The 25872-nt window shown below is 36.1% G+C and overlaps 1 protein-coding gene across 4 annotated transcripts in view; it reads left to right on the plus strand.

Moving 5' to 3' along the window:
- UBE3D (ubiquitin protein ligase E3D) overlaps positions 1 to 25872 on the plus strand; it is a 154217-nt gene that overhangs the window by 30373 nt on the left and 97972 nt on the right. For 3 of the 4 annotated variants that reach the window (XM_088023923.1, XM_088023922.1, XM_088023924.1), the window contains exons 5-9: positions 475 to 531; positions 1889 to 1958; positions 9733 to 9802; positions 10790 to 10898; positions 13884 to 14047. In XM_088023923.1, the coding sequence (XP_087880049.1) occupies positions 475 to 531; positions 1889 to 1958; positions 9733 to 9802; positions 10790 to 10898; positions 13884 to 14047 (470 nt within the window). Of the gene's footprint in view, positions 1 to 474; positions 532 to 1888; positions 1959 to 9732; positions 9803 to 10789; positions 10899 to 13883; positions 14048 to 16062; positions 16215 to 25872 lie in introns of those variants that run through there. The other variant, XM_088023925.1, reaches the window with a different exon arrangement.

Here is a 25872-nt window from a genome sequence, read left to right on the forward strand (position 1 = left end):
CCATATCTTTATGCGTTCATCTGTTGATGGACATCTGGGCTCTTTCCATAGTTTGGCTATTGTGGACATAGAAGCGCAAGGTTTAGCATTGAAGGGATCTAGATTCAAATATCAGCTCTATCAGTTACTAGCAGCACATCCATGGAACTCAGTTTCAATGTGCCTCTTATGTAGTTTTTTAGGAAGTAGTGATTAATGCTAAGGAAAATGTAATTGTACTCAAACTTACCTTAATCAGTTAAGATTCCTTAGATCAATACATACGTTATCCCACATCAGAAAGGCACTCATTCCTTACTTAGACCAGCACTCTATTCTGTGGTTTCCCAGAAGAGATGGCCAGAGTTACAGAAATTCCTTCTCCCTGCCCACTTTTATGCAACTTCTGCCATGTTGCAGTGTATCTTTGTGAGAGGACTGTTGAAGGGCTTTAACAAAGATATTGCTATGGAAACATTTTTTTTTTTTTTGTAGATTCTTAATACACAGTGGCTGTCCAGTAAAAGACAAAAATTGGTCCCTTTTGGGAAGGTATGGGTTTTCAGCCTATCTTGAATGATGTGTGCCAAAAGTATATTTTGTTTATGTAACATCCACTTAGTAGTTACCACGTACCCAGGACAGTGCTTTATAACACCCCTTTTTAAATCCTAATAACACTATGAGTTAAGCGCTACTATTAACTCCCTTTTACAGATGAGGAAACCAAACCAGGTTAATCAACTTGCTCAAGGTCATGTGTGTAGTAAATAACAGGGCCAGGATTGAAACTTAAGGAAATCTGGCCCAGACTCAGGGCTCTTAATCACCATGCTATTGCTTATAACATAACCTCTTATAAAAAACTACAAATCAGTAAGTTTTTTTTAACTTGAGGTATAACTGACATATAACATTATATTACTTTTAGGTATATAATGATTTGATATTTGTATGTATTGCAAAATATTCACCATAATAAGTCTAGTTGACATCCATTACCATACATAACTACAAATCTTTTTCTTGTGATGAGAACTTTTAAGATCTACTCTTAGCAACTTTAAATATATAATACAGTATTATTAACTGTAGTTGCCATGCTGTACATTACATCCCCATGACTTCCATGTTCTGTCACTGGAAGTTTGTACCTTTTGACCCCTTTCACCCATTTTTACCACCCCACCCCCTGCCTCTGGTAACCACCAATCTGTTCTCTGAATGTAAGAGAACTTTTTTTTTATTTATTTGCTTAATGATTAGATGGATGCTAGCCATTTAATCTGTATCCCACATGAATGAATTTGGATTTTTGAAGTTTAAGAATGGATCAGGAATTTGTCTCAGAAAACTTTGCGGTTTTTTTAGGTACAATGTGTATCTTAAGTGGAAAAATAGAATTAGATGAATGGGTTAAATATTTTTGACTTCTGATGAGTGGTTATGAACCATAGATTACTTTTACATGAGTTACACTGGACTAGGAGTCAAAATAATGGCTCCAGGTTTTGATTCTCCTGTTTTCTAGAAACATGAATTGGGACAAGTCACCTAGTCTCTCTGCCTTTGTTGTCCACCGTCTGTCTATCCTAAATGGTAATGGATGTTTGGAAGTGCTTTTTAGAAATGTAAGGTGCTTCTTGCTCAAATTATTTACAACAGTTAGATTATCAAGAAGTGGCTAGGTTTGGAAAAATCAGTCTGTTCATTATTCTTTCTTTAGATTAAAAAAAAAATGATCTCTGTGCATGTGAATTATGCATACAAGCTAAATGTGTTCCCAGTATTTAGTAGAGGGCAAAATAAAATGTAAAGTTCAATGTATACTCTAGAGACTATGTTAAAATTATATATTCCTTTTAAGAAAAGCTGAATGACATTTAAATGACATTTTTCTGTTCTACAGAAACCAAAGGCAAATACCAAAGTAATTTGTAAGCGTTGCAAGGTAATGTTGGGAGAGACCATGTCATCAGGTAAGAATTTCATAATAAAAAAGCCAAAATGATTGCCTTCTTGTTAAAAAAAGAGTAGAAGGAGATTTTATAGGAAATATATATTAAAGGTAACTAATATATGTTATAGAATTGATGATTTTTAAAATAGAAATCAGCTAACATATCATCTAATATGCCAAGAAATTTGTATATTTTGACCTTTATAAGTACATAGTATTGTGTTTTAAGCATTAAGAAGTTGGGTCATTTTCAGTATTTCATATCCTCTCTGTGGTTATAAAGCAATATTATAAAGTTTGTACCTGCGTCTGTCCTGAAGAATAGCAGAGCTTTTTTCTCAGTACAACTCCTCAGTCAGAATTGTTGGTTGCTAAAGATGATGAAGTTTTCTTGGCTGCCCTCTGCCTCAGGGCTCTATGTTAGGGCTGGGGGTTGAAATGGAAGAAACCACATTCTGAGTTTTGTACTCTGTTCCTTGTTCATTATGTAAAGTCTGTTATACCACTTTCAAATATAATAAAATCCTGATAATTAAATTGCATTGTTATTTAAAGATAAGGTTTAAAAATGTCTGGAGAGCTACAACATGCTGCATTAGCTTTGGAGGTGATGAATAATTGTTTTTAATATAATTAACTAGAAGATGTGATTTAAGTGAAGCTAGTGTACCCAAGAGAAGGCAGATGGTGGTCTTTTTGTTTGTATTTTAAAATTATCAGAATATTGTAAGTAGTTACTTGCTCAGAGTGAACAGAAAAGGAAGAGTGAGTAGGGATAAAGGATGCCACTTTCAACGTCGTTTTGGAGAATGAAAGCAAGTGCTTTAAGCAACAACTTAGAAAATGTTAAGGCCTCTAGTCAAATTAGGTGAATTGATTTTTTTTTTTTTTATTCTTTTCTCCCTGAAGCCCAGTTAAAATGTCAGTTAAGGAATAAAAAAGATGTACATCCACAGAGAAAGAAAAATGGAGAGGAAGCAACAGTGATGTAAACAAGAGGTATAAGCACACTCTTTTGGAAGCTGTAAAGCTGAGAGGTGTGGGAACATGCTTGGCGGTACGGAGGAAGTTGCAGCCTCAGTGTCTGCAGATCATCTGAGTGAGGAGTGAGCCAGTACTCACTGTAGAGCCTCAGAACTAGTCTGCTCAGAATTTGTAGGCAGCACGTAACAGGGAAAGCAGTCTGAGACAAGGGGCTGGAGGAAGGATGATTAATTCAAAATTTTTATATGGAGCTGTAAGACAACTAAGATTCCTCCTCTGTTTAAAACTTGCTTATACTCTCAAGGCAAGAGATTAGACGACTCTTTTCTTGGAAAATGGAAGAATACCAACCAGAGAAGAGATGTGCAGACACTGATTTGTAAGGGTCTTTCCACAGTAAAATGAGATTCAGCCATCCTACAGTCAACAAGCCTTGTACCTACGCCTGAGAGTTTCCTGTCAGCATTTTATTACCTTACACTTAAATATGAATGGATTAATGAGAATCAACAAGTATTTGAGCAAACCTCCAACTATAAAAGAGACTGAAGTAAATAAACAATGAAGTAAACAGAATAAAGGCACTGAGAAGAAATATGTATAAAACAGAAGAAAATCTTTAACAAAAGTAATGTTCTTAAAGAAATGGAATAATATTGCCCCCATAATTCAAAGAATGTAGACTGAAAGATGTGATTGCCTAAAAAACCTAATCAAAGGACTAGAAAATAAATTAAGGAACTATCTTATCTCATAAATCAGAACCAAAATTCAGAGATTGAAAATTGGAAAGGAATTATAGGAAAAAAAATCATCATGTAAATTTCCTGAGGATAGAGATATTGTCTATCTCATTTATCACTGTAACCTCAGCACTAAATATAGTGGGTACCCAGTAAATACTTGTTGAATGAATGAATGAATGGAGACTTTTAGGATATTCAACATCTAGCTAATAGAAATTCTAGAAAAAAGAAAGACTAGAGACAACAGAGTTAGGAAATTATCAAACAACAGAAATACTAAAAAAACATTGCAAGGCTATTTTCCAGAGCTAGGGCTATGGTTTCTCAACTGAAAGGGCCCCACTACATGTCCAGTGACATGACTAATGGGATGGCAGAGAAGCTACTCAAAGCTGTATTATTGAGTAATTTCTAAACACCAAGGAAGAAGTTTCTGGAGGAAAAAAAGCAAGTAGTATACAAAAGATCAGGAATTAGAATGACATTGAACTCTTAACAGCATTGTTGAAATCTAGAAGATGGTGAAGTAATGCCTTCATAATTTAGAAGGAAAAAGATTCTATCACAGTCAAACTATCAATCAAGTATGAAGATAACATATACAGTTTTGGAAATGCAGTGTCTCAAAACACAGACCTCAAATGTATATTTTCCTTAGGAATGTACCATAGGATATACCTCACCAAACCTAAGGATTTAACCTTTAGAGAGAGGACATGGGATTTGGGAAACAGATTATCTAACACAGATAAGGGAATCCTAGGGTGAGGGACACACAGGCAGGCGCAGGGAATAAGAGTCTAGATTGAAGCAAAGGAGAGAAGATTGCAATAAACATTTTTTCAACTACAAGATGAACTGATACATTCTTCAGTTTGACCAGACATAACAATCTTGAGATAAACCATTTTATCATATGGAAGGAATTAGCTAAAGGTGCTTGGAAAGCTAAACACATGAAAAAGAAAGCAGTTATGCACTGCAGGAAAACAGAAGGCTGAACAAGAAAGGAAACATTTCCATGGTATCATGGTCATTATAATATAAGGTATAAGAGGCAAAGGAGAAACTAGAAATTTAAGAGGGAGATTTTGGAAGCCAGAGGCAGGGGGATGGGCTGAGATGATAACTTCTCCACATAGCTGTGGCTGACTCTTAAATGTGTTAAATGCATCTATTGTGTAATAGATGCCAGAGAGTCCAATAAGAATTAAAAGCTCGGGGAGACCTGCACATTTCCCATGTGTTTGATTTCATTTCTCAATCTACACACAATTGGGCAACAGAAGGTAGGAGCCTTAATGGCTTGAGGTATTTGAGCAAAACCTCGCCCCAGATTTGCTGACAGCTAAACTCTGCAGGTATAGTGAATGGTCTCTAGGGAGCCAGGCTAAGCAAAATAAAACTGAGCAGAAACATTAGCAGCTACACACTGTGGGAAGACATATTTCATAGTTTGAGTCCAGGCTAGTTAATTGACTATTATAAGCCAACAACCCTTAAAAGAACAAAACAAAATCCAGAATAGCAACATTATATTACATACAGTGTCCTACTTCCACTTAGAAATTATTAGACTTGCAAAGAAACAGAAAAGAGTGATTGATAACCAAAAGCAGGACTCAGCAAACAGGTACTGAGTAAGCACAAACATTAGATTTAGTAGACAAAGATGTTAAAGTGGCTGTTATAAATATGGCTAAGAATTAAAAGGGGGAAAAAAAACTCAGTGAACTAATGGCAAATATCAACAAATTGGAAACTTCAGAGAGAGAACTATTGGTAATTACAGAGCTGAAAAGTACAGTATCTAAAAAACTCACTAGATCAGCTAAACTACGTATTTGTGATGACTGAAGAAAAAATAATCATTGAACTTGAAGGTATATTAATAGAAATTAACCAATGCAAAGAACAGAGGAAAAAGTCTGAATCAAAATGGACAGGACCTCGGAGATTTGTGGGACAATATCAAATGTTTCAGTTAATGTGTAAATGGAATCTCAGAGGTAAGAAGAAAAAAATAACTCAGGAAAAAGTATTTGTAGAAAACAATGGCTGAAATCTTGGCAAATTTCCTGAAAAATATTAACTCTTAGATTCAAGAATTGCAGTGAAAAGTAGGATCAACACACAGAGCACTTCACCAGGCACATTGTAGTTAAACTGATAAAAGCCAAAGATGAAGAGAGAATCTTGAAAGTACAAGAGAAAAATGGAACATCACACACAGGGACTTCCTGATACAATTAAGGCTGACTTTTTGCAGAAATAGTGAAGACACTAAAATGAGATATTCAAAATTCTGGGGGGGTGGTGAAGAAAGAAGAAAAAAACCTGTCAACTAACAATTCTTTATCCAGCAAAACTGTCCTTCAAAAATGAAGGCAAAATAAGAGCATTTTCATACAATAGATGGAAGTTATGCATTATTAGCAGATCTTCTCTACAAAAAATGCTAAAGAAAGTTCCTCAGGCTGAAGTGAAAGATACCAAATGGTGATTGGAAACCACAGGAAGGAATGAAGATCAAGATAAATAGAAAATATATGAGTAAATTACCACAAGAGCAAACTCAAAGTTTAGCACAAAATTGAAGCCACCTTTTCCCTGCAATATGCCACTTCTCTAAAATTATTTTGATTGCTTTGAGAAGTAAGGACATAAAGACTACACAGAAAGGGAACCTAGCGGACGACTCTGCACAAAAATTTGGGACCCGAAAGAGCCATACCCTTACTGTGAATGTGGAATTACAGATAGGTATCAATCCTTTGGCACTTTAGGGAATTTCAAGTCTTAAACTTGGTAGTCTGTCTTGGACTAGCTATAACACCCATATGCCTGGCAAAATCAAATGTAAATCACCTCTGGAGTAAAATACCTTCATTGTAAAACTCACACTCCCACAAATAATTTGTCAAGTACAGTGTTCCCCATACAACCAAAGACAAATAAGCACACAAGTAAACTAGACTTCCTTCAACAAGAACTAACAAAAACAGAAACAACAGAAACAGACTTCTGTTATTAGAATTGTCAGATGTAAACTAGAACAATCGTGCTTTCATTTATTGAACAATATAAGAGACAGGTTTGAATATCAAAATGCAAAGGAAACAAGAGCAAGCATATTTGGAAAAGATCTACAATAGAATTTCTAAAAAATATGTAACGGAAATTTAGAATTTAGTCGGTGATTTAATGGCAGATTAGGTATAACTTGGAGAAAGAATTAATGAATAGAAGATAGATGAGAAGAAAAATCTGTAATCTAGCACAGAGAGACAAAAAGGCAAAAAATATAGGCATGAGACATAAAACATACACCGAGAAGATCTAACATATGCTTTTTGTTTTTTTAGTTTTTATTTGAATTCCAGTTAACATATACTGTAATACTAGTTTCAAGTGTACAGTTTAGTGATTCAGCACTTACACACAACACCTGGTGCTCATTCAATAAGTGTGGTCGGTAATCCCCTTACCTATTTAACCCATCCCCCCACCCATCTCCCCTCTGATAACTGTCAATTTGTTCTCTGTAGTTAAGAGTCTGTTTCTTGGTTTTCCTCTCTCTTTTTTCTTCTGTGTTTGTTTTTTTTAAGAGAGAGAGAGAGTGGGGTGGGGGTGGGGAGGGGTAGAGGGAGAGGAAGAGAATCTTAGGCAGGCTCCACACCCAGCGCCGAGTCAGATTCAGGGCTTGATCTCACAACCCTGAGATTGTGACCTGAGCCAAAATCGAGATCTGATGCTTAACTGACTGAGCCACCCAGGTGCCCCCATTTGCTTTGTTACTTAAATTCACACATGAGTGAAATCATAAGGTATTTGTCTTTGACTTACTTCACTTATTATAATACTCTCTAGTTCCATCCACATTGTTGTGAATGGCAAGATTTCATTCTGTGGATGGCAAGATTTCATTCTTTTTGTGGCTGAGTAATAGTCCATTGTGTGTGTGTGTGTGTGTGTGTGTGTGTGTGTGTATGTATGTGTATATACACACCGCCATTCATCAGTCAGTGGACATTTGGGCTCTTTCCATAATTTGGCTATTGTTGATAATGCTGCTATAAACATCAGGGTGTATGTATCACTTTGAATTAGTATTTTTTTTTTTATTCTTTGGGTAAATACCTGGTAGTGCAATTGCTGAATCATAGGGTAGTTCTATTTTTAACTTTTTGAAGAACCTCCGTACTCTAACATATGTTTAGTCAGACTTCTCGAAGGAAAAGAAATATAAGGGAGCATGGCAATATTTGAAGAGATAATTGCTAAGAATTTTACAAAAGTGATGGAAAACAGTAAGCAACAGATTGAGGAGGTCCAATGAATTCTAATTAAATGAGACCCAAGTAAGATAAATAAGAAGTTTGTAGCGAGACATACAGAATGATACTGCAAAACAAACAAAAACCAGAAAATCTTAAAAACTAAGAAAAATGACAGGTCACTTTCAAAGGAGCAATAATAATGGAAGTTTGAAGACAATGGAATGATAGTGTCAATGTGCACAAAGGTTAAAAACTTAACCTAGGATTTTATGTGGTGAAAATGTTCTATATGAAAGAATCAAGACAAAGATATTTTCTGACAAAAACTAGAATAATTCATTTCTAGTGGTTTGGCTTTTTATTAAAAGAAATTATACTTGTGGAAGAATAGAATTCTACCTGTAGAGAATAGAAGAAAATGATCCCAGATAGAGGGTCTAAGTTCAAGAAGGGTTGGTAAAGACAGCGGTAAATACGTGGGAGATATTAAGTGGATGCTAACTGCATAAAGCAGTAATAATGATACCTTGTAGGATTAAAATAGTAGAATCAAATTATAGTTTAACAGCAGCTGGGATAAAAAGGATCACTTCATAATGTTAAAAGGTTCAATTCTGCATCTAGTAACAGGATTTCAAAATAGTAAAATGAAAAATTGAACTTAAAGGGGAAATAGATAACTTCATCACCATGGCTCTAGATGTATAATACTCTGTTAAACTGTCTATTGATTTTTTTCTGCCTTTTTTTGTGTGTTGAGCAATTGAAAACATTTTCAGAAAATGTACTGAGAATAACTTTCCATCTTAATTCACAATTGTTTGGCACACCATTCTTAATTATTGCATGGAATTCTCTTGCCTAAATGTATAATTGTTTAGCCCAACCATTCTCAATTTTTAGACAATTTGTTTTCAGTTTAATATGAGCATATTTGTAGATAAATTTTTATAGACATGAATATTTCTTTGAGATAAATTCTTAGGTGTTTAATGATTGGCATCAGAATATTTTTAAGGTCTTCATCAAGTGGCTTTCCAGAAATGTATCATTTGCAGTTCTGAAAGCAATATGTGAACAAGTATACCATTTCTCCATATCTTCTTCATTGCTGCGTTTTGTCATTCACAAATATTTATTTGATGCTAAAGAATATCTTTTAATTTGTATTTCCTTCATTACTCGTGAAAAATATTTTTCATGGATTTCTTAAAAAACTCAGAATGGTTATGTTTATATTCATTTCTGTAAGATATTTAGTTTACTGTTTAAATGTTTCTGTAAACTAAGTAATTAGATAACCAGATTTGTTGGGAATTGTACATTAATAGACTCGGTGAGATTCTGGGAAATACTAATAAGAGGTTTACAGCATCTTTGCATGGGCTTTGGGACACCATGATTCAAAAGCCTTTTCCAGTGACTCCTAGGTTTTAGACTATAGAAATGGGGAATCAAATGACAAGTTTCTGCGTAGGTGGGCTGTGGCTGTAATGTGGCTGATTTTTCATGCGTGTGAACAGAGTGTCGTTGTGCCAATATCCACTTGGGGCGTGTCTTTTAAAACACCAGGCCCTCCCAAGTCTCAGGATACTCTCCTTGTAGTCATCAATGCGTTGGTATCTTACACTAAGTCATTTTGGGAAAATTTTTACTGAATGTGAATTTTACCAGTATGTGTATGAAATATTTAGTTTGGGATGTTGTAATTAGGACCAACATGCCCACCATAAAAATGTTAGTGCAACAGGGAGATTTTAAATTTTCTTATTTTTGTTTCTAGAAACCACCAAGTTTTTTATAACAGAGATAATTATTCAGCCGTCTGAAAGAAATTTTTCCATCGTACCAAGGTACAAGTAGCAAATTAAGTTTATTCTGTAAAATGTGGAGAATGATAGGTACAATTGATTATTTGGGAATTCATTTTTATTTATACCTTTCTTTACTTGGAAAAGAAAAATAAAAACCTTTGAAAAAGGCTTAGACAGTTGAACCAAACCACACATATAAAAGACTTGAGGATTTATGGTTTGTTTATTACATAGTGGCATAAGTAAATGTGCTCATCATATAAATCTTCTAAATCTGAAAGTTTTTTGTGCTTCTATTTGTCAGATAATCAAGGTCTTATAACTTAATCATCAATAGGTTTTTGAATAATTATTTCTGGAATTAATTTGATTTATCTAAAATTTGAACGAGTCAGTTTTCAAATGACTCCTGTGTTTAAAAAAAAAAAAAAGTTACTTAGCCACTAAATCCATTAGCGTTTTCTCTCTTTGAATCTTTTTAGTTTGCAAACAGAAGTTAACTATAGTATGTCTTTCAGTTTATTTATGGATATCTAAAAATTATGGCGATCTGAATATAACCTTAAAATTTATCCTTCTGTAAATACTTTGATTCTGTGCCTCAGCTCTGACTCTTTGAGGGGATGTACATGGAAGACATTGTATTTAATACTGACTAATGTTTGGGAGGAAATATCTCGCCTTCTTTTTTAACTTACTCACTGTTTAATGTGCTACAGCACAAATGGAATATTGACTTGACTAACACAGTATTTTTTCATTCAGTCAAGGGGAATAGTTAGGTTTAGGGTGGGAAGTGTGTTAAGGATTGGAGAATAGGTTATAAGAAGACTGGAGCAAACACAAATACATTAAAATATATTAAAATCCACATTAGCACAGTCTGTGAAGGAATGGGTAGCATATAGAAAAGTCTGGCTGCACACACCTCTGCCTTTTAGGTACCCTGTGGGTATTTTTGGCTCCTCTTGCCAGTTAGAGTTATTATGAAAGTCACATTGTGAAAATTGATTTCTGTTCAAACAGGTCTCAGTTTGTACAGAACGTTATCGCCCAGTGTCTGGTGGAACTCTCCTCTGCTAGAAGCACTTTTAGATTCACTATTCAAGGTCACGATGGCAAAGTGTACATCTTGGTAAGAAGTGACTTCTCCCAGCTTTCTGTAGCTCGGTAATCCAGGGTCTCAGAAATTCTTTAGTCTTGCCATTCTCTTTTCTTTAATTCTCAGGTCTAGAAAATAAATGATCAAAAATTGAATTCATATATCAGTTTAATTCACAAATCAAACTCCCTTAATTTAATAATAAAAGATCAAGTGCCTCTATGTGCTAGGTACTGGGGATATAGAGAAATAAAACCTGATTCCTGCTCACACCACAAAATAAAGTTTTTCACTCCAAGTTGTTAATAGGCTTTTCTTGGTCACTAACTTAATTCTGTTTCTGTCACTTTTTTCCCCTATTGATTTTTCCCTATTTTTCCCTCTTGATACTCTTCTGTTTAAAATATGTTCTGTTGCTCCTATTTTTGTGTATGTGTGTATGTGGTAAGAATGCTTAATGTGAGACCTACCCTCTTCATAGATTTTTTTTTTTTGATTTTTAAGTGCATGATAACAATATTGTTAATTATAGGCACAGTATTACGTGGAGATCTCTAGAACTTATTCATCTTGCCTAACTAAAACTCTGTGCCCTTTAGTGAGCAACTCCTCATTTCTCCCTCCCTAGCCCCTGGCAACTACCATTTTATTCTCTGCTTCTATGAATTAGACTATTTTATATTCCTTATGGAAGGTGGCATCAGGCAGTACTGTCCTTCTGTGTCTGGCTTATTTCACTTGGCATACTGTCCTCAAAGTTCATCTGCGTTGTTGCATATTACAAGGTTTCCTTCTTTTTAAAAAAAAAAATACTCCATATGTGTATGCACCACATTTGCTTTATCCATTCATCTGGTGACGGACATTTAGATAGTTTCTGTATCTTAGCTATTGTAAATAGTGCTGTAGTGAACACGGGGGTACAGATACCTCTTCGAGGTCCTGATTTTAACACATTGATGTTTGAGAAGTAGTGGCAAGTTTTGGATAAGAGGCCGTGCGGTTAGAAGAATCGTCCCCTGCATCTAAAACATGGTAGCTCGAAGGAGGGAGAGAGTTATGGTTGTTGTTAAGTGTGGCTTTGTAGCTGGCCATCCATTATGGGGACCCCGTGCTTCTCTGATTCCAGATCATTTCTACCAAAGCTAACATACTTCTGGACTGAAGTTAATACTGAGTGTGCCTCATAGTCATAGTCTGAAATCAGTTTTAATTTTCTTTTACTGTAAGGTTTTTCAGGTTAAAACTCAGGAATAGGAAACACCTGAAAACCTAAAACTTACTGCTAATATATATTTAAATTCAGGGGCGCCTGGGTGGCTCAGTCAGTTAAGCATCTAGCTTCGGCTCAGGCCATGATCCCAGGGTCCTGGGATCGAGCCCCACTTTGGGCCTGTTTCTCCCTCTCCCCCTCACCCTGCATGTGCTCTCCCTTGCGCTCACTCTCTCTCTCTCTGTCAAATAAATAAATAAAATCTTTTAAAAAATAAATTCAAAGAAACTTTGTTGTAAAAGTAATACATTCTTGAAACATTCAGACAACAGGAAGAATGTAAAAGAAATGGTATTCCCCCATCTTGTCTTCACTCCTTGTCTTGCTATATCACAGTATTTGAAGGTAAACATTACTAACAGTGTGGTATGTGCACTTCAGCATCTCCCTCTCTATATACAACTCTGTGTTCATATGCTCACATTCTGCTTTTCTGTTCGTGAAACATACCCGAGTCACATAACAAGCATTTTTCTTCTTCATGTTTACTTCACTCAACAGTATAGCATAAGGATTGTTTCTTGTGAGTTTAAATCTAGACCAGGGTCTTGAGTGACTAGAAATCCAGTGTGGCTGTTAAAGACAATGCTGCGATGAAAATAATCTTTTGTGTATTTTTAGTACTTCTTTGGAAATAGACCTTTCTAATCTAAGACACTATTAGAAGTTGTGTTTTTTAAACCGATAGTTATCACCCTCCAGAAAACTTGTACTCACTTATCCCACATAGTTAGACATTCTTGGTGCCCTACCCAGACCCTCCTTACTCAGGCTGGTGCACCCAGTTCCCAGCTGCTGAGACATGCCCTTACATGACAGGTGCCACCTTGTTCGGAAAGTTACCTCTTCCCCACCCTTGCCCTGGTCAGTCTACTGCCAGTGATTTGACCCTCGGGTACAGAAAGCAGGGGCCTCCTGTCTCAAGGTGGGACAGACTGTAGGTGCCATTCTTGCGTCAGAGCTCCCCATGGGATGAGGCTGAAGCCAGACTCCAGCTGAGCCCCTCAGTGAATAGCGTGCATCCAAATCCCGAAACCCTCTTCCACCAGCAGACCAGCCCCCTCTACTGAACTGGATGCTATTATCTTTTTTAATTTTTCTTTTTTAAGATTTTATTTATTTGTCAGAGAGAGAGAGAGAGTGCACAAACAGGGAGTGGCAGGCAGAGGGAGAAGCAGGCTCCCCCACTGACCAAGGAGCCCGATGCAGAACTCAGTCCCAGGACCCTGGGATCATGACCTGAGCTGAAGGCAGATGCTTAACCGACTGAGCCACCCAGGTGTGCCTGTTATCTTTTTGTACTTGCCAATCTGATACGTGAAAAAGGGTGGCACATGATTTTTACATTTCCTTATTATTATATTAACATTTTTACGTATGTTTATCACTTATTTCTTCTGTTAATTCTGTTCATATTCTTTGCCTTTATTTCTTTTGGGCTGTTTTTGCCCCCTTATTGATTCCTGGGAGCTCTATATATTACAGATAATAACTTTGTTATCTACATATTAACTATTTTCTCCTAGTTGGTTGTCTTTTTTTTTTTTAACTTTATGATCTCATTGGCTCTACCAGATGTTACACTTTGAAAGACTTATCATACTTAAAAATTATATACAGGTTTCTTCTTTTTTTTCTGGTATTTTTATAGTTTTGTTTGTGTTTTGTTTTTTAGTGGTGGTATGAGATATGGACAGGGTGATGATAATATCCTTATACTTGGACTTTTCTCTCTGTATCTTTAGCTGTGGCTTTTAAACTCAGACAGCTTGGTGATTGAATCTTTGGGAAGTTCCAAGAGTATCAAAAAATTCCCCCTGTTGGAAGATATCTTGAAGGCAGATTCCAGTTCTGCCTGGAATGCTGTCAAGGTCCTCTATCAGCCATGCATCAAAAACAGGAATGAAAAGTAAGTTGTGCTTTTGTTTTCTCATTCCACATTATGTTTTAGTTTCTTTTGCCATTTGGTGTTGAGAAATCAGTGAATTAAATGGTACCATACCACTTCCCTATTTGAAGCTTCTAGGAGTCGTATTGCTAAATATTATGCTTTAAAGTAGATTGAATTATTACAGATGATTCATGCTAATGTGCAGAAAGCTTGCTTTTACTGAAAATAATTGGTCTTTTTCTTGTAATCTCAGCTGTCTGTGCATATGGCTGCAGTACTAAATCAGGTATCAACACTATGAATATTTACTTATAAGCACTTTCCAGGCATTCAGGATGCAAAGGTGAACAAAACACAGTCCTTCTTTCCCCGGGCTTGTCATTGTAATAGGGAGAAGGCAAACCATCAGCAAGACAGTCATAAAATCATGAACTGATGTGGTTCCTACTAGAGCCAGGCACTCATCGGAGGGCTTCTGGCTCATTTAAGCCTAACATCAACCCTGCAGGGTAAGGTACTATTATCACCCTCTTTAGAGATAGGGACACTAAGACACAGGTGTAGAAATTACTTTAGTGAAATATAAAGCAAGGCAAAGTAGTTGGGGAGTAGTAGGGTGGGTGTAGGAGGTTGTCATTTTATATTGAAAAGTCAAGGAAGTTTTCTCAGATAAGATGATATTTAACTGGAAAACTCAAAGGAAGAAAAAGAGTGAGCCTTATCTGAGAGAACAGTGTTCCTGGCAGAGGGAACAGTTGGAAGTTTATACTTGTCTTGTACTCTCCAGTGAGTTTGATCAAATTGTAATAAGAACAGAAAGATCCCAGTCTTTTTGGGGAAGTAAATAAGAAATTTTGAAAAATTGCTCTTTTCTTTTTTGGATTATACAAGCAGTACAAATCATAAATATTCAAACAGTTGAGACATACATAAAGTAAAATATGAAAATTCTTCCCTCTCTGAAAATAAAAGTATGTTGTCTATTCTTCAACTCCTTTTTTCTATTTCTATTTATTTTTCATCTTAACATGATTTGAACGATACAGGTGTATTTTTTACACTTAAAAAAAAAAGGCAACACTGTAGAGTCTTGGAAATTCTTTCCACATAAGTGCTTGGCATTTTATGAAATGGATGTACTATAAATAATTTAACTGTTTTTCTGTTGATAGATACTTGGGTTATTACTGTTTTCCTTCTGTAATTAGCATTGTGCTGTGTGTTGTTACGCAAATTTGGTTTGTAATTATGTGTACTTTTCTTATGAGGGATTTCTAGAAGTAGAATTGCTGTGGCAAAGGTATGACATTTAAAATTTTGATAGATAATATCAAGTTACTTTGTAAAAAAGCATCGCCAGTTTATATATACTCCTACCTGGAGTTTCTATAAATTCTACTGCCCTGAAGCCTCACCCAAACTGCCATTTAGATTTTTGCCCATTTTTTGGCAGTCAATGAAACAGCTCAGATGACTACCCTTGTGTTGTTTTGAGGTATGATCAGAGAATATGGCTTATGCTTTGATGCTTTGGGGACTTTGGTGTGTGTGTGTGGCCTAATACAGTCACGTTTTAAGCTGTTGGTTGCTTGTATCCTCTATTTACTTGTGTGTGTTTGTGTGTGTGTGTGTGTGTGTGTGTGTGTGTGTGTACTTCTGTATATTTAGACTTATATAGTGAAGCTTATTAAAACCTTTTCACATTTTTTATTCCTTTGAAATGTGCATTTTTGAGAAGGGTGTGTTAAATATAGAAAAGGTTTTTTTGTTCTGATTTTGATATCAGTTTTTGCATTATATATTTTGAAGCTATGTTTTTAGGTACATAAATGTTTGTGCGGTGACACTTTGCCTAATTACATATTTTATCCATGAAAGATTTTGCTCTTCTTCCATTTGATGCTATTTCCCTTTAATTCCAATCTGCCTGATGTTAATATTGTTATATTTCCTTTCCTTTTTTTTTTTTTTAATTGCTAATTTGTTAGACAGTAGTCCCCTCTTACATGGAGTGTCATGTTCTGTGGTTTCAGTCACCTTTGGTCACCTGCATCCACAAGCAGATGATCCTCCTCCTAACGTATGGTCAGAAGGTCAGTCATAGCCTAATGCAAGGTCATGGTGTCTCCATCACTTGCCTCACTTCATCTCATCACATAGGCATTTTGTCATTTCACGTCATCACCATCATAAGAAGGTGAGTTCAGTACAAGAAGATATTTTGAGAGAGAGAAAGAGACCACATTTACATAGCTTTTATCACAGTATATCATTGTAATTGTTCTATTTTATTATTAGTTATTGTTAATCTCTTACCATGCCTGATTTATAAATTAAACTTTATCATAGGTATGTATGGATAGGGAAAAGCATAATATATATAGGGTTGGGTACTATCTGGGGTTTCAGGCATCCACTAGGGGGTCTTGAAATGTAACCCCCATGGAGAAGGGGAATGTTTTTCCATTTCTTTCTTTACAGCTGTCCTTTGTTATTTTATCTTAGGTATATGTCTTGCTAACATGTACCTTGTAAACTCTGTAGGTGGATATTTTAAAACTACATTATGACTGGGGCACCTGGCTGGCTCAGTTGGTAGAACATGCAACTCTTGATCTTAGGGTCGTGAGTTCAAGCCCTACATTGTGTGCAGCCTACTTAAAATAAATTAAAAACAAAAAACAAAAAACAGGTGAATCCAGAGAAAGACAATTATCATATGATCTCACTGATATGTGGAATTTAAGAAACAAGGCAGAGGATCATAGGGGAAGAGAGGAAAAAATGAAACAAGATGAAACCAGAGAGGAAGACAAACCATAAGAGACTCTTAATCTTAGGAAACAAACTGAGGGTTGCTGGAGAGGAGGTGGTAGGGTGATAGGGTAACTGGGTGATGGATATTAAGGAGGGCATGTGATGTAATGAGCACTGGATATTAAATAAGATTGATGAATCACAGACCTGTACCCCTAAAACCAATAATACATTATATGTTAATTAATTGAATTTAAATTAAAAAAAAACCCTTATGAGTGGCAAAAAAAAAAAAAAAAGAATTAACCAAAGATATAGGTACTTATTGGGGTGTTGGAATAAAGCAAATATAAATGGTCCATTAAAAAACAAATAAACAAAAAACAGGTGAATTAGAAGAAAACAAACTCCAATACAACAGTCTATTTTAAAAGTGAATTTAATCCACACTAACTGTGATTATTAATGTAGTTGAACTTATTTTATTGTCTTTTACATTGGTTGTCTTCTCTATCATTTCTTGATGATTTGGAAGTAAAAAAAAATATATCTATTTCAAGATGATTTTTAGTGGTTAACCTGAAACGCTAATATATGTACTTAAACTTCTTTTTTTTATTATCAATTTCTAGATTTAACTAGTACCCATACTCTTCACCAGAACAAGAAAAGACTCTTAATAAGTTTCTCATTTCTTCTTTCTTTCCCTGTCTTATGCACTTTCCTCTATGTTGAGATCATTTATGATTCTACTGATAGTGGTTCTTTCTTCTTAAAGAAGCCCTACCCCATTTGCTTGCCTCTTACACTCCTGTATCACGGCCATAAATGTCTTTATATTTTTATTGTATCTCTACTTCCATGAAAATATTTGATGTTTTTAAAATATTTATAAATAGTATTATAGTATGTATTTTTTTGCTGTTTTTCACTTCATAGTCTTTGTTTCATTGTTTGCTTTGATGAAATATGCTCTTTCATAGTTCTTTTAAAGTTGAACTGTAGTCAGTCCTTGAATACCTGAGAATCTCTTATATGATATTCTCTGAAAACCTATAGGATTTCTCTTTATCTTTGTTTTTCTAAGATTTCAGACAGATATATCTAAATGTTAGTGTTTATTCAGAATTTTCTCATGTCACATCTGTTCTTATTTTACAAATGAAGTATTCTCTCAATATCTGAGAATAATAGTGATACTTCAAGTCTTCTATTTTCTCTACTAACTCTTTTCTTTGGGTGTTAACTCTTCTCTTTGAAAAGATATTTTGTGATTGATACTTTGTTTCATGGTGTTGCTTTCCCCAAATGTTTGATGCTTCTGCTAGAATTCCTGCCTTCGGATGTATACTCCAGTGAATCAGGACCTTGTCTATCTTGCTCATTACTACATCTGGATGAGTTGTTTATTTTTTAAGATTTTTTTTTTTTAATGTATTTATTTGAGAGAAAGAGAACACAAACAGGGGGAGTGGCAGAGGGAGAAGCAGACTCCCCTCTGAGCAGGGAGCCCGATGCGGGGCTTGATCCCAGGACCCTGGGATCATGACCTGAGTTGAAGGCAGACATTCAACCGACTGAGCCACCCAGGCGCCCCTAGATGAGTTCTTGTAGAAGTGTTTAATACATACAATTATGGTCACATTTGACAAAACATTTGTTAAATGAATGGTTCATAGTTTTCTGCTCATCTTTATATTTGATCATTACTGTTCATCTATGGGTAACTGTAGGTTCTTGTTCCCATAGTCTGCCTTTACGGATTTGTGAAAGAGAACTCAAAGGATATACCAGTGTGGATGGGCCAGTTTGTCTTTTGAGAGCTTTTGGGTGCTAAGGAAAAGGAATTGGTAGTAGATTTCAGTTACAGTGGTGAACTTATATTCATTATTGTGAAGGATCTTTACACTGCCTCTCTCGAGGAGAGTGACAAGGATTCAGTGTACTGTCTCATTATTTCACTCATTCCTAACAAATCCCTGTGACGCTGGAAATAAAATGACTATAGTCAGTTGTGTTCTGCTGTATTTGATTAGTAGACTTTTTTTTTTAATTTTGTATGTCATGTCTTGGGGACATAATAAATGAGTTTGATGAGTTCAGTTGGCCTGTTGTATATCATCTTTTGTTTTGCTTTTTTTCCTACTACTGGTTGACTCTGTATCCCCCAAAGGTAGTAAAGGAACTTCATAAACTGGGTAAGCATCCTGCGAGTTATTTGCTTTTGTCTTTAAGGACATTGTCTTTTAAGAGACATTAGTTTCTTTCTTTGGGGGCATTACTGAGTAAACTGTAGACTCCCTGGCATATTTTTGGCACGTGGGGTGGTACATTAACTATTTTAGTCCAATCGGCTGCAATTTTAATTTTTTTTTTTTTTTTTTTTTTTTTAGTGGAAGTGTGGATTGCCAGATGGCAGTCTAAAAGAGGAAAATAGCAAATGTAACTGGTTGAGCACACACAAAAAGTGGCAGGTATATATTTAGAATGTTCTTTCTTTCTAGCAATAGGCACACGTCTCTTAATATTTTGAAGTCTATTGTTTTTTTTTAATCCCCCTCCCCACTGCCCACAGTTATCCTACAACTTACTTGTTTAGTTTGCATATCAGAGTTTAGATCCTAAATGTTAACTTTGTAGCTTTGGACCCTAAGTTAAAGTATGCAGTTTAATTGTGCTAATTCATCAATTCACCCACGGCCTCATATTCTCTAGACTGGGGGTAATTTTGCCCCTTAGGGGACATTTGGCCATGTCTGGGTCATTTTTGGTTGTCACGACTTGAGGGGCTGCTGGACTCTAGTAGGTAAAGCCCAGGATACTCTTAAATATCCTACAATGCCTCAGAGAGTCTCTATAACAAAGAATTACCCAGCCCAAATGTCAGTAGTGCCAAAGTTGAAAACCCCTGTCCTAGTCTATCTCTTGAAATCAAGCTGTGTCTGCCTTTCCCTCTCGGTGTCACAACCCACAATGTTCTTGAAATTTTATTTAGGCCAGCAAATAAGAGAAATTTTACTGCAGCATGAGCTCAATGAACCTCTATAATCCCACATGTTAACTTAGGGTAAACAGGATAAGTACAAATATAACGTTTATTGTTATATTTCTCTCATTTTCTCTTAGGGAAACATGAAAAATAGATTTATTTGTAATAAATGATGAAGAATTTTATAGGTTTCAAGTCCTTTGTTCTTACGTATTTAAGAGAACTTATAGGAATGTAATCACTAAGTGTAAATAAGTGGTTTTTTTTTTTTTTAAAGATTTTATTTATTTGACAGAGACACAGTGAGAGACGGAACACAAGCAGGGGGAGTGGGAGAGGGAGAAGCAGGCTTCCTGCTGAGCAGGGAGCCCGATGCGGGGCTCAATCCCAGGACCCTGGGATCATGACCCGAGCCAAAGGCAGACATGTAAGGACTGAACCACCCAGGCGCCTCAATAAGTGGGTTTTTAAAAAAGCTGAATTGAATTCTCTTCATTGTTTAAGTTAAATGAGTCTGAGTACTGGCAGTACTGGTAGTAGCTACTGGTAGTAGCTTTTCAAAAGATAAAATATGTGATTAAAAAATCTGGAGAATTTAAACTGAGAACTGTTCTGTGTTCCACAATTAGTAGAAGCATTTTCTGGCCAAATATATGGAAGGAGGAAATGATGATATGTTATATTCACCCTTAGTTTTAGTGAATTTAGGGATTATATTTAGCAAACTAGGTTTTTCTTTGTTGGCTCTGTATTGGTAAATATTGTTCTAAAAAAGAAGTATTATTTTGCCTTAAGACAGTCATCATTACTGCCTTTTTTTAAAAAAAGATTTATTTATTTTTAAGAGAGAGAAACTTAAGCGGGCTCTGTGCTCTGACTTGGGGCTTGATCTCACGACCCTGAGATCAGGACCTGAGCCGAAACCAAGAGTTGGATGCTTCACCGACTATTCTACCCAGGCACCCCCATTATTGCTTTTTCTAATGAAGTAGAAACACATAAATCACACCCATATACATTTCATATGCATAAAATAATACTGGTAGTTGTTTTTATTTGTGAAATAGTATTTTTTTTAAGATTTTATTTATTTGAGAGAGAGAGAATGAGAGAGAGAGAGCACATGAGGGGGGGAGGGTCAGAGGGAGAAGCAGATTCCCTGCTGAGCAGGGAGCCCGATGTGGGACTGGATCCCGGGACTCCAGGATCATGACCTGAGCCGAAGGCCGTCACTTAACCAACTGAGCTACCCAGGTGCCCCTGTGAAATAGTATTTTTAAATTTTTTTTCTCCATTATTTCAGCAGGAAAATTGAAATTCTGCTTAATTTTTTTAATTGGGTAAAAACCACATGGAATAAAATTTACTATCTTAACCATTTTTAAGTATACAGTTGAGTGATGTTAAGTATATTCACATATATGTTGTGAAAGAGTTCACCAGAACTTTTACATTCTGCAACTGAAACTCTTTACCTTTTCCCCCTTCTTCCAGCCCCTGGTAACCACCATTCTATTTTCTGTTTTTATGAACTTGACTATATTAGTCTGCCAGGCCTGTCATAACAAAATGCCAAAGACTGGATGACTTTAGAACCAGAAACTTATTTTCTTAAAAGTTCTGGAGTTTGGAAGTCCAGGATCAAGGTGCCATCAAGATTGGTTTCTGATGGGCGCCTGGGTGGCTCAGTTGGTTAAGCAACTGCCTTCGGCTCAGGTCATGATCCTGGAGTCCCGGGATCGAGTCCCGCATCGGGCTCCCTGCTCAGCGGGGAGTCTGCTTCTCCCTCTGACCCTCTTCCCTCTCATGCTCTCTCTCATGCTCTCTCTCTCAAATAAATAAATAAAATCTTTGAAAAAAAAAAAAAGATTGGTTTCTGATGAGGCCTCTCTTCCTGGCTTACAGACAGCCACCATCTCCCTGTGTCCTCACATGTTCCCTTCTTTTTGTGAGAGCAAAGAGAGAGGTAGATAGGGAAGGGGTAGAGACAAGGAGAAGATCTTGATTCTCTTCCTCTTCTGATGAGGACAGCAGTTCTATCTGATTAGAGCCCCGTTCTTATGACCTCATTTAACTAAGTACTTTTTGAAAGGCCCTGTCTCCAAATATAGTAACTTTGGGGATTAGAGCCCTAACTATTCATATGCAACATAAGAATTTTTGGGGAACACAATTCAGTTCATAACACTGACTACTTTAGATACTTCATATAAGTGGAATCATGGAATATTTGTCTTTTTTTAACTGGCTTATTTCACTTAGCATAATGTCCTTAGGAGTCTTCATCTATGTTGTAGCATATAAGAAGATTGCCTCTCTTTTTAAGGCTGAGTGCTATTCCATTTTGTGTGTGTGTGAATAACTTTTTGTTTATCCCTTCATCCCTCAATGGACATTTGGGTTGTTTCTTGTGTATTATGAATAGTGTTGCTTTGAACTTGGGCATGCTAATATCTCTGAGATCCTGCTTTCAGTTCCTTTGGATATATACCCAGAAGTGTGATTACTGGATCAAATGGTAGTTGTAGTTTTAATTTTTTGAGGAACCTCCATACTGTTTTCCATGGTAGTTGCAGCATTTTACATTCCCACTAAGAGTTCTAATTTCTCCACATTCTCACCAACACTTACTATTTTCTGTTTTTTTTTAAGGATTTTATTTTAGTTTATTTTTTTAAAGATTTCATTTACTTATTTATGAGAGAAAGAGAGCACATGAGCAGGTGGAGGGGGAAAGGCAGAGGAAGAGGGAGAAGCAGACTCCCCGCTGAGCACAGTGCCTGATGGGGGACTCGATCCCAGGACCCTGAGATCATGACTCGAGCTGAAGTTAGATGCTTAACCAACTGAACCACTCAGGCGCCCCTTAAGGATTTTATTTTTAAGTAATCTCTGTGTCTAATGTGGGGCTCAAACTCACAACCCCGAGATTAAGATTTGCACGTTCCACAGACTGAGCCAGCCAGGTGCTCCTATTCTCTATTTTTTTAATAGTAGCCATCCTAATGGGTGGGCGGTGGTATCTTATTGTGGTTTTGATTTGCATTTCTCTGATTAGTGATATTGAGCATCTTTCATACACTTGTTGGCCATTTGTATATCTTCTTTGGAGAAATGTCTGTTCAAGTTCTTTGCCTGTTTTTTTTTAATTAAAAATTTTTTTATTTAAATTCAATTAACATACAGTGTATTTTTAGTTTCAGAGGGAGAGTTCAGTGATTCATCAGTCTCTTATAATACCCAGTGCTCATTACATGATGTGCCCTCCCTAAGGTCCATCATCCCATTACCCCATCCCTCCCCCGATCCCCCTCCAGCAAGCCTTAGTTTGTTTCCTATGATTACGAGTCTCTTATGGTTTGTCTCCCTCCTAATTCCATCTTGTTTTAGTTTTCTCTCCCTTCCGGAATCTTTGCTTCTCTATTTTGTTTCTTAAATTCCACATATGAGTGAAATCATATGATAATTGTCTTTCTCTGATAGACTTCTTTCGCTTAGCACCCTCTAGTTCCATCCACGTCATTGCAAATGGCAAGATTTCATATTTTTTTTTGATGGCTGAGTAGCATTTCATTGTATATATATGTGTGTGTGTATGTGTGTATATATACACACATACACACACACCACATCTTCTTTATCCATTCATCTGTCGATGGACGTCTTTCCATATTTTGGCGATTGTGGACATTGCTGCTATAAACATTGCGGTGCAGGTGCCCCTTTGGATCACTACATTTGTATCTTTGGGGTATGTAACTAATAGTGCAGTTGCTGGGTTGTAGGGTAGTAGCTCTATTTTTAACTTTTTGAGGAACCTCCATACTGTTTTCCAGAGTTCTTTGCCCATTTTTAAATCAGGTTATTTGGTTTGGTTTTTTGTTGTTGTTGAATTGTAGGAGTTAATATATTCTGATATTAACTCTTTATTAGACATGACCTGCAAATATTTTTTCTCATTCCATAGATTGCGTTTTTTGATTGCATCTGTTGATTGTGTCTTTTGATGCATAGAATCTTTTAAGTTAAATGCAGTTCCATTTATTTTTACTTTGATGCCTGTGTACTCATAAAATCATTGCTAAAGTTTGCTTAATTGAGGTGCCCTACCTGATGTATCAGGCACTATCATTGCCTAAGATAAACTTAGGTGATTTTGAGGAGATTTAGAGGAATTTGTCCTTTTTGATTGATGAAAACATACACCAAATGTTAATTTATGCTAATTTTATATCCAGCAGAATATCTCAGACCTGTTAATTTAATAATTATATAACTTACTAAAACACTTCACATGAATTCATTTGGATAGTGTGTGACTACTATGCTAGAATGAACGAGCAAGCGATGAATGAATTTGTAAGTGTCACCAACCCCTAAAGAGCACTTTATTACACCATTTAAAGAGCCTTCTATGTGCCCACATAGAAGTCACAGGCTGACATTGTCAATGTACTTTAATTAGGGGCATTCCTTTTGCAGAATAGGATTAATTTAGACTTCAGGTATGAATGTCCAAGTCATATTTTATAAGTGAGGAAACTGAAGGTTAGTTAGAGAAATAGTCACTTTGTTAGTTGGTGATAGAGCCAGAATTTGAGCCAGGTTGTCCTGATTCCAAATTCACTTCTTTTTCATTATATCATGTAGTCCTTCACCATAAAATTTTAGGAGATCTGAAAATGTCACTATAAATGTATATTCTTCCTCAAGAACAATTCCTTTGGTAGTTTAGAATGTGTCAGCATTTTGATTACTCCCCAAAATACACTACTTACTATACTATATTCAGTAAATATTTATGCATCTTAATATGTAACATCAGCAGTGGAAACTTCTGATTTATAGTATGTTCATATCTGATCTTCTAGATCAGAATTTAAGGATACAAATATGACTTTTTTCAGAAGTCAGTGCCTTAGCTTCCTAGAACAGGAATCCATTGAAAGGAAATTAATCTAAAAATACAGGAAAGTTATCAAATACCTCTGGGAAAAGATAAATGCTTCTTCGGAAAGTACTTTTCACACATTTGTCTGCTACTACCATATTATCACCTAGACGTACCCATCTGGAAATTGTTCTTCATTACAAAGCAAGTTGAGCACATGCTTCCTTAATCTGTAATTGAAAAAATTACACTGTGTATGTACAGTGGCCTAAATTCAAACTTACTTTATTTGGAATTCTTATCTATGAATTTATAATCATTAAAGAAGATATAGGAAATAAGACAGTGACATATAATACAAGTGAGGTTTTTCCCTCGAGATGCTAGTCAAAGCAGGTTTTACCTGTGGAAAGCAATGCATCTCTTGGAATCGCTTTCTGGAAAGAATCTGGTTTCCCTCTTTTGATTCAAGAATGTGAGATAAGTGTAATCATGAACTGTGGGAGTAGAAAGGGCGAGGGACCTGGGATTGGCTAAAGCAGGAAGGAGAATGTGTGTATGAAATTGTTACTTCACTTTCCTGTGTTTTCTTATCATGTGTTAGGTATTTTTATGAATCCAACCTGAAGTAGTTGTCTTCAGTTTTCACGTCAGAAGGGTTTGGGTTTTTCTTTCCTCTTTTTTTATTACCTCCTACTATACTTGGTATTATATGTGATTCCAGAGCAGGAAACCAAAGATTATTGCCATAAAGGAGTTTATAGTAAAGGCAACATGTACAAAGAAAAATTCTTTGAAAAGAGCAAAATCTACATACATGCTAAAAGGGTTTTCATAGAAAATCATATTCATTAGCTGAATCAAAGAAAATTGAAAAGAGTTAAGAAGTAGTTTCCTGCACTCCACCCCTACCCCAGTAAAAGTTGCAGAGGGCTGGGCAGGGAAAGCATGCATGTTTTTTCTTTTCTTTCTTTTTTTTTTTTAAGACTTTATTTTTTGAGAGAGAGAGAAAGTGCACACGCAGCGGGGAGGGGCAGAGGGAGAGAGAGAGGGAGAAGCAGGCTTCTCGTTCAGCAGGGAGCCTGATGCAGGGCCTGATCTCAGGACCGTGAGATCATGACCTAAGCCAAAGGCAGACACTCAGCTGACTGAGCCACCCCAGCGCCCTGAAAGCATGCATGTTTTCATGTAGGGAGCTCCAATAGG

This window comes from Eumetopias jubatus, unplaced genomic scaffold, assembly GCF_037043125.1.
Source record: "Eumetopias jubatus isolate StellerSeaLion01/CBP00866 unplaced genomic scaffold, mEumJub1_p1.0 scaffold_6, whole genome shotgun sequence".
In the NCBI taxonomy this organism is placed as follows: Eukaryota; Metazoa; Chordata; class Mammalia; order Carnivora; family Otariidae; genus Eumetopias; species Eumetopias jubatus.